Source organism: Hoplias malabaricus, chromosome 15 (assembly GCF_029633855.1).
Source record: "Hoplias malabaricus isolate fHopMal1 chromosome 15, fHopMal1.hap1, whole genome shotgun sequence".
In the NCBI taxonomy this organism is placed as follows: domain Eukaryota; kingdom Metazoa; phylum Chordata; class Actinopteri; order Characiformes; family Erythrinidae; genus Hoplias; species Hoplias malabaricus.
Genome location: NC_089814.1, coordinates 8,667,947 through 8,680,464, shown reverse-complemented (window position 1 = coordinate 8,680,464; position 12,518 = coordinate 8,667,947). Strand labels below are relative to the sequence as shown.

Below are 12,518 nucleotides of genomic sequence, written 5' to 3'. Positions count from 1 at the left end.
TCCTCAGTTCTAGATATCACCGAGCCGTTAGAACAGAGGAGTCAAAAGATCAATAGATGTAATCAGCACTCTGTATTAGGGCTGAAAGGATCAATAAATGTGATCAATAAACCAAACTGTGGCGATAGAGACATGTTGCTCCTCTCGTGGCACTGATACACGCCAAGTCAAGGACGCCACAAAAAAGAGTCTCTTCTACAGTAACGTGTCTTTAATAAATGCACAGTAAACAAACCTGTGTTTTAAGGTGGTACCAGGTGAGATGGGGAATTTTTAGGGTGGTATCAGGTTTTTGGGATGTTATCAAGTGAGATATAGTGTTTTTAAGGTGGTATCAGGCGAGGTGTACTGCTTTAAAGGTGGTAGTAAATGATGTGGTTTTTTTTAAAGGTAGTATCATGTGAAATGTTGTGCTTTAAAGTTTTATCAGTTAAGACTCAGTGATGTAAATGGTTTAATGGCACAGAATGTGAGGTTTTAAGGTGGTATTGAGAGATATGATGTTTTTAAGGTGGATGTTTTAAGGTTTTATGGTGTGGAATGTGAAGTGTGATGTGTTTTCTCTCTATCAACATCTCTGTTCTTTCTCTTTTCCCTGTCTTTCTCTCTCCATCTGCCAACTCCACAATACTGAAGTTAAACAGGCGAACAATTAGTATACACACACACACACACACAGAGAGAGAGAGAGATTGTCCTGGCTGATGACGTTTGTTCAGTAATCTCTTTGGGTTTGGATCAGAAGTGCGTTGTCATGGCACCAGGTACAGTACGAAACTACATGAGTGGGTAGTGTTATTTTCAGCCTTATTTTGGCCAAATGTGTGTGTGTGTGTTCATGTTTTTATATATTTGTGGGTACTAGATTTTGCAAGGGTGGGACTGTCACATTGTGTGGTTCAGTGAGGGCAGTGGGGGTCTTCAAAACTTGAAATATATTTAAAAATATTAACAAAAACTGGCGCTTTAATGTGAAAAACGAAAATAATTTACTTTACTGAGGTTAAGGTTAGTGTAACGGAGCTCTCGTCCGTTCCATGCTGAGGACATTTTAGAGAACCAGGAACAAAAGCACAGACAATTTATATGGTTTTAAGGACTTTTTTATTCAACTCTCTGTGATCATGGTGGCGCCTGTCCAGCACACTTATTTTGTTGATGATTTCTACTTTGTGTAAGCATTATCTGGGCATATTTAACTGAAATAATAGTTTCAATGTGGGTCTGAAATGAGTTTGACTGACTGGTTTCTTCCAGCATGCCGGTGACCTGCTGTGAGTCACGGGCACAGGGGGTTGATGGGTTATGTAGTCCTGAGTGTGTGCTAAAGTTAGGATTGTACCATCCTCCATATTAAGCAGAGGGGTGTGAGTTCTCTCAAGTTTCCTACTTGTATTTTTTGTTTGTTATGTTATTGCATGAATGTTTTAAATAAGGGTTTGTTTAGTTAAAACAGCATTGAGTATTAAAATTGGTTTTAATTGAATTAAGAAAGATAGGTTATAGTTAAACCCTACAATTTGTAAACTTACCTGTATTTGGGCCAGGCCTATAGCCTAAAGGTATTTAAGGGGGAACTCAGCCATTTTCGGCTGGCTGGATGGGGATGCAGACCTTAATATTTTGATTGATAAGATACTATATTAAGTGTTGATTTTCTTTGACTGTTGGTACTTGGGTGAAAATAAAACTTCTGGTGCATTGGAACTCCTGGTTGTGAATCAGTTTTCGACCACCACTCAGCTATCCTGCAACAGTTAGGTTTAGATGGAGCTGTTGTGCTGATTATCTCCAGTATTTATTATTTCTATGTAAGGTCCTCTCAAGTATAGCAAAACCAACAAAATCACCTCTGTTCAATGTTAATGAGCTTTTTCCATCTCTACACAAATACACACCTCCCCTCACTCTCCAAACTGAGAAACATAATGCATCACAAACTGTGAAAGAGGCCCTTGCTGTGAGGATTCGATGGCATCCAGCTTCCACAGCTCCACGGCCCAAAGCTAGGTGGGTGGGTGAGTGGGTGGTTAGTGGGGAGAGGGATTATACCCCTCTGTCCCCTGATTGGCTGCTTGGTGATCTTAGGCTCATGTGCAGCTGCTCCATAACATCCCATTTCATTTCATGCTCTGTGTGTGTGTGTGTGTCACACTCACGTCCCGTCTGGTCCGTTTCTCTGCACATGGCTTTGTTTTGTTTATGTTCATGCCCCGCCTTTGTCTCCGCCTCCTCGTCTTTTCCCTTGTTATCCGTTTCAGCTGTTTCTCGTTTGTCTGTGTATTTAAGCCCTCTGGTCTCACTTCCTAGTGTCGTTCATTGTTACTCGTTTCTCGCCGTGTTCTCTGTTCCTAGTTTCTTGTACCCTGTTACTTGTTTCGTTCGCGATGTACCTTGTTCCTTGTTTCGTTAGCGTTGTTCTTTGGATTGTACCTTGTATGTTCGCCGTGTTCTTCGTTTCTCCTGCTCGTTCCTCTTGTTTCGTCTCACGCCCGTTTCATGCTCGTGTCCTGTTCTAGTTCGTTTGTGTTTGTTTTGTAAATAAAGTCTGTGTTCCCAGCGTTTGCGTCCGCCCCCTGTCAGTCCTCACCCCGCGCCCCTAACAGAATGAACGACCCAAAAGAGGACGCAGCTTGCACGGACTTTTCTTTCGAAGAGACGTTCGGGAGAGTCCAGGAGGCGCTAACGGTAAGGGTGGGGGATCAACCTGCTGCCCTGCCGTCCTTTATGGGAGTTCCCTCTGAGTTTGAGGGAACTTCAAACGTTGAGGGTTTCCTGCTGCAGTGCCAATTGTACTTTGACTACCTGACTGTTCCAGCGCCACATGAATTTATTAAGGTAATGTTCATGAGATCCCTTCTAAAAGGGATAGCACTGCAGTGGGGTGATCGCGTGCTGAGGGAAAGAGCCCTGCATATTACAGTGGAGACTTTCAGAGAACTATTGAGAGCCAGATTCTCCCGATCGGCTCTCGAGGTCAGCTCTGCAGGACCCTCTGCTCCCGAGGACTGTCCCCTCAAGTCCGGGGAAATTTTTGGGGGGGGGTTACGGGTTGGTACTGTTAGCCTTCAGCCTCAGGACGACGGAGGAGAGGCTAACAGTGGCGCACCTCTAGGGGACCTCGTGAGTGCGCCCGTTAAACCCCCTAAGCCCTTTAAAGCCCCAGCGCGAGCCCGGCGAGCAGCAGAGGCTCCCCTCTTCGTGAACGCGGTGCAGCCAGCCGCTCCTCTCAGCGTGAACGCGGCGCAGCCAGCCGCTCCTCTCAGCGTGAACGCGGCGCAGCCAGCCGCTCCCCTCAGCGTGGACGCGGCGCAGCCAGCCGCTCCCCTCAGCGTGGACGCGGCGCAGCCAGCCGCTCCCCTCAGCGTGGACGCGGCGCAGCCAGCCGCTCCCCTCAGCGTGGACGCGGCGCAGCCAGCCGCTCCTGTCTTCGTAAGCGCGACACCCGCCTCTCCTGCCTTCGTGGACGACGTCGCACATTCCTCTGCCTTCGTGGACGTCGTCGCAGTTTCTCCTGTCTCCGGGGACGACGTCGCAGATTCCTCTGCCTTCGTGGACGTCGTCACAGTTTCTCCTGTCTCCGTGGACGACGTCACAGATTCCTCTGCCTTCGTGGACGTCGTCACAGCTTCTCCTGTCTCCGTGGACGACGTCGCAGACTCCTCTGCCTCCGTAGACGTCGTCGCAGTTTCTCCTGTCTCCGTGGACGACGTCGCAGACTCCTCTGCCTCCGTGAACGTCGTCGCTGTTTCTCCAGCCTCCGTGGACGACGTCGCTGCAGGTTCCCCTGCCTCCGTGGACGACGTCGCTGCAGGTTCCCCTGCCTCCGTGGACGACGTCGCTGCAGGTTCCCCTGCCTCCGTGGACGACGTCGCTGCAGGTTCCCCTGCCTCCGTGGACGATGTCGCTGCAGGTTCCCCTGCCTCCGTGGACGTCGTCGCTGCAGGTTCCCCTGCCTCCGTGGACGTCGTCGCTGCAGGTTCCCCTGTCTCCGTGGACGACGTTGCTGCAGGTTCCCCTGTCTCCGTGGGTGCGGCTCCCTCAGCCGCTCCTCTGCTCGTGCAAGCGGCGCGACCAGCCGCTCCTCTGCCCGTGACTGTTGCTACGGCCGTGTCTGCCCCGGTAACTGTAGATACGGTCACTTCTGGTCGTACCCGGAGGACGGCCCCAAGGACTCTGGGGTCGATCCCCAGAACTGTGCCCAGGCTGGTTCCTCGGACTGCCCCGCAGACATTTGCCAGTCCTGGGCACCCCCTTGTTATTTTGATGCCACTGTCTGTACCTGTCCTAGTTCCTGTCTCTGTGCTTGTCCCTGTACCCGTGTCTGCTTTCATTTCTATTCCTGTCCCTGTTACCGTGTTCGTGTCTGTACCTGTAAGTGTCTTAGTCCCTGTTCCCCTGCTTAGTCCGGTCCAGTCCCCTGTTAGTTCTGTCCAGGCCCCTTTTCAAGCCCATGTCCAGTCCCAGTTCCCCATTCCGTTACCTGTCCCGTCTCCTGTTCAGTCCCCTTTGCAACCCTCCGCCCTGTCTCATGTCCAGTCCTCGTTCCCTTCCTATGTTAAGCACCCTGTCCAGTCACATTTGTCCACTCCCGTCCAGTCTCACGTAAGCACTCCCGTTCAGCATAGTCCTTTCTTGTCACAAGTCCCATCTCCTGTCCAGTCCAAGTTTCAGTCCCCTGTTAGTCATATCCTGCCTCATGTCCAGTCTCGTGTGTCTGCTCCTGTCTTGTCTCCTGTCCTCTCTCGATTCCCGTCCCCTTTTTCTAGTCCTGTCCAGTGTACGTTTAGAGTCTAGTCCCGTGTCTCCAGCCCCATTTCCTGTGTCTGTTCCCGTCCTGTCCTGAGTCCCGTCTCTTACAGTTCCTTGTTTTTCTAGTCTGTCTTGTTTTCCGTGCTCCCTCCTGCGCCAGCTTCTGGGGGGGTCTAGGTTACGCGCCCCGGGAGTTGCGCGTTTAGGAGGGGGCATCTGTCACACTCACGTCCCGTCTGGTCCGTTTCTCTGCACATGGCTTTGTTTTGTTTATGTTCATGCCCCGCCTTTGTCTCCGCCTCCTCGTCTTTTCCCTTGTTATCCGTTTCAGCTGTTTCTCGTTTGTCTGTGTATTTAAGCCCTCTGGTCTCACTTCCTAGTGTCGTTCATTGTTACTCGTTTCTCGCCGTGTTCTCTGTTCCTAGTTTCTTGTACCCTGTTACTTGTTTCGTTCGCGATGTACCTTGTTCCTTGTTTCGTTAGCGTTGTTCTTTGGATTGTACCTTGTATGTTCGCCGTGTTCTTCGTTTCTCCTGCTCGTTCCTCTTGTTTCGTCTCACGCCCGTTTCATGCTCGTGTCCTGTTCTAGTTCGTTTGTGTTTGTTTTGTAAATAAAGTCTGTGTTCCCAGCGTTTGCGTCCGCCCCCTGTCAGTCCTCACCCCGCGCCCCTAACAGTGTGTGTGTGTGTACAGAGATGTTTAATCACTTTTGGATATATGGTGTTGTGTGTATGATTCAAGCTGTATTGCAGAAATAACACAATGCAGCACATGGTCTATGTCACGTAAACACACACACAAGGTCACCTCAGTGTGACTTGTTATGTCTGTAATTGTGCCAGAGCTCTGCAGGGGAGCCCTCTCTCTCTCTCTCTCTCTCTCAGTCTAATGCCCAATCCCATTTCAACCCTTCTTAAATTTACACCTACCCCTTGTTTTCAAGTGTCACCTTGCCCCTCTGGAGCTCAGTTACAGGGTGTAGTGGTTAAAATCATCGTCTGCGAAATGGGATGGCCCTTCAAGAGCCCGATACATCATCAGAACACAATAAACAGCGATCCAGTGTCCTACAGCTGTATCAGTGCAGCTGGCCATAAGCCTTCAAGTGCCTTCCACAGTCATATATTATCACCCACTCCTTACTCTCTGTGATATGAAGCTGAATTCAGAATCTTATTTGGCTTCTTTTTGTTCAGAACGTCCAGTTCCACCTTAAATTCTGCAGTATCCACAGGCAGGAAATAACTAGGATGTAACTGCTTCAGCATTTAAGGTAGTACTGGAAATTCTGAGACACCAGCAAAATAAGTGGCAGTCCTTCACAGGGCAACACACACACTCACATATTCACTCACATACTCACACCTACAGACAATTTTTGAGTCTCCAATCCACCTACCAACGTGTTTTTGGACTGTGGGAGGAAACCGGAGCACCCGGAGGAAACCCATGCAGGCACAGAGAGAACACACCACACTCCTCACAGACAGTCACCACGAGGAAACCCACGCAGACACAGAGAGAACACACCACACTCCTCACAGACATTCACCCGGAGGAAACCCACGCAGACACAGAGAGAACACACCACACTCCTCACAGACATTCACCCGGAGGAAACCCACGCAGACACAGGGAGAACACACCACACTCCTCACAGACAGTCACCCGGAGGAAACCCACGCAGACACAGAGAGAACACACCACACTTCTCACAGACAGTCACCAGGAGGAAACCCACGCAGACACAGAGAGAACACACCACACTCCTCACAGACATTCACCCGGAGGAAACCCACGCAGACACAGAGAGAACACACCACACTCCTCACAGACATTCACCTGGAGGAAACCCACGCAGACACAGGGAGAACACACCACACTCCTCACAGACAGTCACCCGGAGGAAACCCACGCAGACACAGAGAGAACACACCACACTCCTCACAGACAGTCACCCGGAGGAAACCCACGCAGACACAGGGAGAACACACCACACTCCTCACAGACAGTCACCCGGAGGAAACCCACACAGACACAGGGAGAACACACCACACTCCTCACAGACAGTCACCCGGAGGAAACCCACGCAGACACAGGGAGAACACACCACACTCCTCACAGACAGTCAACCGGAGGAAACCCATGCAGACACAGAGAGAACACACCACACTCCTCACAGACTCACGGGACCCGAACCCACAACTTCCAGGACCCTGGAGCTGTGACAGAGACACTACCTGCTGCACCACAAATAAGATGAAATAATAGCCTTATTTCACTCCCTGTGTAAACAGGTTTAGCCCAGAACCTATGATACATCCAGGCCACCAGGTGTCAGTTAAACGCTTTTGACAAAATTCTGAAGAAAACTGTCATATTTAAGATGGTTCTTTGTTTATTCATTTTAACTTAAAACAAACAAAATCCCTTGACCAGAACCATGTCTGAAAATGTTCCCTATTCACTACAGAGTGCACTATTTTGGGTACTGCCATTGTGTAGTAGTGTCTGAAAACACAGTGGACAATTTTCAGTGCACTAAAACAATCCCACAATGCACTGCAAAAAAGAAGTGTACAACTCATATACACTAGTGGATAGCAGATACCCATGATCCATTGCGTTTTTTGGTAAAAACACACATGAGGTAGTGTTCAAAATCATTCACTACCCTCCTGAATTCAGTTCTCTAAAACTGTGCACTATATAGTGAGTAATGTAGGGAATAATAAATATGGAGTTAATTATGGCGCAGCTCAATTGTGCCCACATTTTGACCAGGGCTGGGGATCTGTATGAAGGGAGGGGCACTCACCCAGCCAGCCGGCCCCAGAGTTGGGCACACACATGTCAGTTTCAGCGCTGGGCAGAACAAAGCCCACCACAAAGACCTCCACTCCGTCGGACATGAGGGCCAGCCCCAGCACCAGGAACAGCTGCCACTGGAAGCGTCCATGTCCACACTCCTGAATAATCAGCTCGTACTGCTGCGCCAGCTCCTCCTCCTCTGCCTCGCGCTCCTTCTCCAGCTCCTTGCGCTCCTTCGCCCCCTCGCTCACCCGGACCCCTGGAGCCCCGCTCTCGCCAGGGACGCCCTGGTACTCCCCTTCGTAGATCTCATCCTCATCATCGTGGCCCTCTGTGGCATCACTGGAGCCTTCATCGTCCTCACGTTGCTGTACCTTTAAAACATGATCACAGGTGTAACACATTTAACAGCAGTGTAGTAGGTCGTGTCAGTGATGAAGGACTAGAGGACGACCGACTCACACTGTGCAGCGACTTTACATCTACAAGGTGGACCACCGAGGGAGGAGTGTCTCACAGAGTGGACAGAGAGTGGACACAGGGTTTAAAAACTCCAGCAGCACTGCTGTGTCTGATCCACTCGCACAACACACACTAACACAGCCATGTTCCTACCTGCCCGTCCTGGTAGTAATAGCGGTCTTCGTCGTCCTCTGCATCGTTGTCGAAGCGGCTGTAGTTGCGTCCCGAATATTCGTCCGAGGCGCGGTCTATGACCTTGGTGACCTTTTTGGCAGCTTGTCTTTTGGCTTCTTTAGCGATGTCCCGAGCTCCACGGGTCAGAGACGTCCTCTCTCTGTACGGATCCTCCATGTCACTCTCTTTATACTCTCCCCTCAGTCACACAACTACTGAGATGTCCCAGAACTTGTGGAACAGTGTAGATTTTGGGCACAAAAAGGGGCTGATGTGGAAAAAGGGACCAGACGGTGGAGCTCAGTGGGATGTGTCCATTCAAACGGAATGAAAATTATACCCTGGAACAGAGACAGAAGGAAGAAGGGTGTAAATCCTAGACAAATATATCATTAAGTAAATTATTTTGTCATTCATTCATAGTCAGTAAGCACTTATCCAGTTCAGGGTCACGGTGAGTCCGGAGCCTACACAGAAACACTGGGCACAAGGCGGAAACACACCCTTGGAGGGTGCGCCACTCCTTCACAGGGCAACACACACTCACATTCACTCACACACTCACACCTACGGACACTTTCGAGTCGTCAATCCACCTACCAACGTGTGTTTTTGGAGCGTGGGTGGAAACCGGAGCACCCAGAGGGAACCCACGCAGAAACAAGGAGAACACACCACACTCCTCACAGACAGTCACCCAGAGGAAACCCACGCAGACACAGAGAGAACTCACCACACTCCTCACAGACAGTCACCCGGAGGAAACCCACGCAGACACAGAGAGAACTCACCACACTCCTCACAGACAGTCACCAGGAGGAAACCCACGCAGACACAGGGAGAACACACCACACTCCTCACAGACAGTCACCCGGAGGAAACCCACGCAGACACAGAGAGAACACACCACACTCCTCACAGACAGTGACCAGGAGGAAACCCACGCAGACACAGGGAGAACACACCATACTCCTCACAGACAGTCACCCGGAGGAAACCCACACAGTCACAGGGAGAACACACCACACTCCTCACAGACAGTCACCCGGAGGAAACCCACGCAGACACAGGGAGAACACACCACACACCTCACAGACAGTCTTCCGGAGGAAACCCACGCAGACACAGGGAGAACACACCACACTCCTCACAGACAGTCACCCGGAGGAAACCCACACAGACACTTCCGTTAAAAAAACAATTACGACAATGCTAACATTCACTATCCAGAAAACCAATACACACAATGATCTGTCATTTTCTTCTCATATCCAGTCTGAAATCTCTTGATATCACTCTAGTAAAGTTCCTGGTAATGGACTGATGCAATCTTCATCTGCACAATAATGATTAATCTGTTTCTAGAAGATTGTTACATTAGAACTCAATTACCACCTCCAGATCATAACACATCTCTAAAACACAAACCCAGGGCTCCACTCTGAAGATCAAGGAACAGCAGGAAGCTGAAGAAAAGAGTCTGGTGCTGCGTCTATTGTGCAGTGGAAACATCCCCTGATCACGACTTACTGACGGAGCGCGATGTGCTTTGAAGCTGTAATCACACTTCCACCGCCTCTAAGCCCATGCACTAACAGCCTCATTAAAACCTTCCCAACTACGTCTGATGAATAATTAATCGATTAATCAATTAGGTTTAAGTAATTGGATTCTTTAATAAAATAAAATGAGCATAGAGTAAAATCTCAGTTGATATCTTGAGGTTTGTTGCTGGACAGAGAGAGAGAGAGAGAGAGAGTTAGTCATGTCGTCTTTCTCCATGCCCAAATATGGACTTCTGAATCTAATGGTGCTTTTCCACTGTATGGTCCCTACTCAACTCGACTCTTTTCTGCTCCTCCACCAGAAAAATCAGGTTTAGTGGCTGTTTAGTGGCACTAAACCGTGGCGTGTAAACCTTGCAGAGCGCTGATCGTCCAGAGAGAGTCGTCACTTTACGCCACGCGACGCAGACGACCAGCACCAACTCTCCATCTGTAAAATCTCCAGCTGCAGCAGAGATCACGTTTGTTTTTATCCGACTCACGACGGCAGCTCGTTAAATGACGCCGTGGTCTTTTGAAGAGGTTCAAGCGCTCCTTGGATCGGTGGCCGACGAAAGAATCCAGCGAGAGCTGGACGCTGCAACAAGGAAGGAACAAACTCTACTGATCTGTCTGAACTGATGACGGAGCTGTGTTCAGTCCCAAACAACAACAACAACAACACGCCAATACACCATGAGTAAACACCGCTTAACGTTACCGCCGCCGTTGTTGTGGTTTCCAAAGACCACTATTCTTTGTTAGAGACGGGATTTTGAGAGAACACACACACAAATGCTAGTTTCTAGAGGTAGTGAACATACACACACCTGGAGCTATGGGCAGCAACATCAGCACCCAGGCAGCAGTTGGGGTTAGGTTCTTTACTAAATGCCTGAGAATGTTGAGGGAGGAGAAAGTGTTTCCTGCAGGTCCATGTAGCAAAATTAATATTTTGACTTCTTAATTCAGGTTATTCATAGTGATATTTAGGGGGACAAGTTTTATACAGGGTAGAACCATCATTCATTCATTCATTTTCTGTAACTAATTCATCCTGTTGAGGGTCACTGTGAGTTCAGAGCCCACCCACAATCACTGGGTGCAAGACAGGAACACACCCTGGACGGGATACCAGTCTATCACGGAACATCACACACTCACCCAGTCACTCACTCACTCACACACATACACCTGGGGATAATTTCATATATTCACACAGTCACTCACCTAGTTACACACAACACACACCTGTCGGCAGTTTCTCACTCTCACACCTCTAGACAATTTCATACATTCACAGTCACTCTCACTCTCCCATGTATTTCTGTTAAAGAGGAATGAAGCGGAGACCTGGGATTCCCGACCTGGAACCTCCGCTGCAGACCATCGAGAATGAACAGAGGAACAACTCTGAGTGTGTATGCAAAATTTTCATCACAGAGATACGCCAGACCACCCTGTTACCATGGATACCACACAGCAAGAGGCAGTCATTACTGCCGTAAACCGCAGGAGATAACAGATAGTCTAAGAAGAAAGAAATGGAGAAAATGGAAACTCTAAAAGAACAACGCACTGGACGCACGACACAAATCTGATTTAATCAGCTGTAAATGTCCACTCAACCACCTCCAACTGCGTCCCACTTCTGCCACCGCGTCCACTACAGGTGTCCTACCACATACTGTCCAAGCATCCTGGACACATGCTCGTCCAGCGTCTCTTCTGAACAGAAGAGTAACAGCCTCTACTCTGCTGGGAGGGCTTTTACATTTAATGTTGGAGCAGTGATGTGAAGATCTGAATGCATTCAGCCACAAAAGTAAAATTAATGAGGTCATTCATCTTTTTATTTCACAGGAACAACCCCACATTTCACAGTGGCTCACAGTGAGACAGGAACCCCTCCCCCTATGTTTTATTGGCTCACAGTGAGACAGGAACCCCTCCCCCCTGTTTTATTGGCTCACAGTGAGACAGGAACCCCTCCCCCTCTGTTTTATTGGCTCACAGTGAGACAGGAACCCCTCCCCCCTGTTTTATTGGCTCACAGTGAGACAGGAACCCCTCCCCCTCTGTTTTATTGGCTCACAGTGAGACAGGAACCCCTCCTCCCTGTTTTATTGGCTCACAGTGAGACAGGAACCCCTCCCCCTCTGTTTTATTGGCTCACAGTGAGACAGGAACCCCTCCCCATCTGTTTTATTGGCTCACAGTGAGACAGGAACCCCTCCCCCTCTGTTTTATTGGTTCACAGTTAAACAGGAACTCCGCCCCCTCTGTTTTATTGGTTCACAGTAAAACAGAAACCCCTCCCCCTCTGTTTTATTGGCTCACAGTGAAACAGGAACCCCTCCCCATCTGTTTTATTGGCTCACAGTAAGACAGCAACACTTCCCCTCTATTTGATTGGTTCACAGTGAGACAGGAACACCACCCATTTTTTTATTGACATGTGGTAAGACAGGACCACCCTCTTCATTTGTAGTGGCTCATGCATACTACCCCTGTGCAATTTAACCCTATTTATGTGCAGTTAGTCCTTGCTCAGTCTACTGCGGGAGTTACCATGGGGCGACGCACCTTTCCTCAGCCCACACTGTGAGCTACCCTGTACGATGCAGAGTATACTGTAACATCAACAGCAAGTAACAGTCAAAAGCCCTCTGTAGAATGTATAAAGCAAATATTACCACAACTAACTACAGTCATTAGTGCACAATACAATGTGTGTGAGTGTACATGTGTGTGTGGTGTGTGACTAGAATGGTG

The 12,518-nt window shown here is 49.2% G+C and overlaps 1 protein-coding gene across 1 annotated transcript in view; it reads right to left on the bottom strand.

Annotated features, from left to right (window-relative positions):
- Positions 1-8,529, bottom strand: part of LOC136668794 (synaptic vesicle glycoprotein 2C-like) — a 46,551-nt gene extending 38,022 nt beyond the window's left edge. Inside the window, exons 1-2 of the mRNA XM_066646497.1 lie at positions 8,179-8,529; positions 7,571-7,937 (exon numbers count right to left, since the gene is read on the bottom strand). Of these exons, the coding sequence (XP_066502594.1) occupies positions 7,571-7,937; positions 8,179-8,376 (565 nt within the window). The 5' untranslated portion in view covers positions 8,377-8,529. The remainder of the gene's footprint in view (positions 1-7,570; positions 7,938-8,178) is intronic.
- Between the last annotated feature and the right edge of the window lie 3,989 nt (positions 8,530-12,518).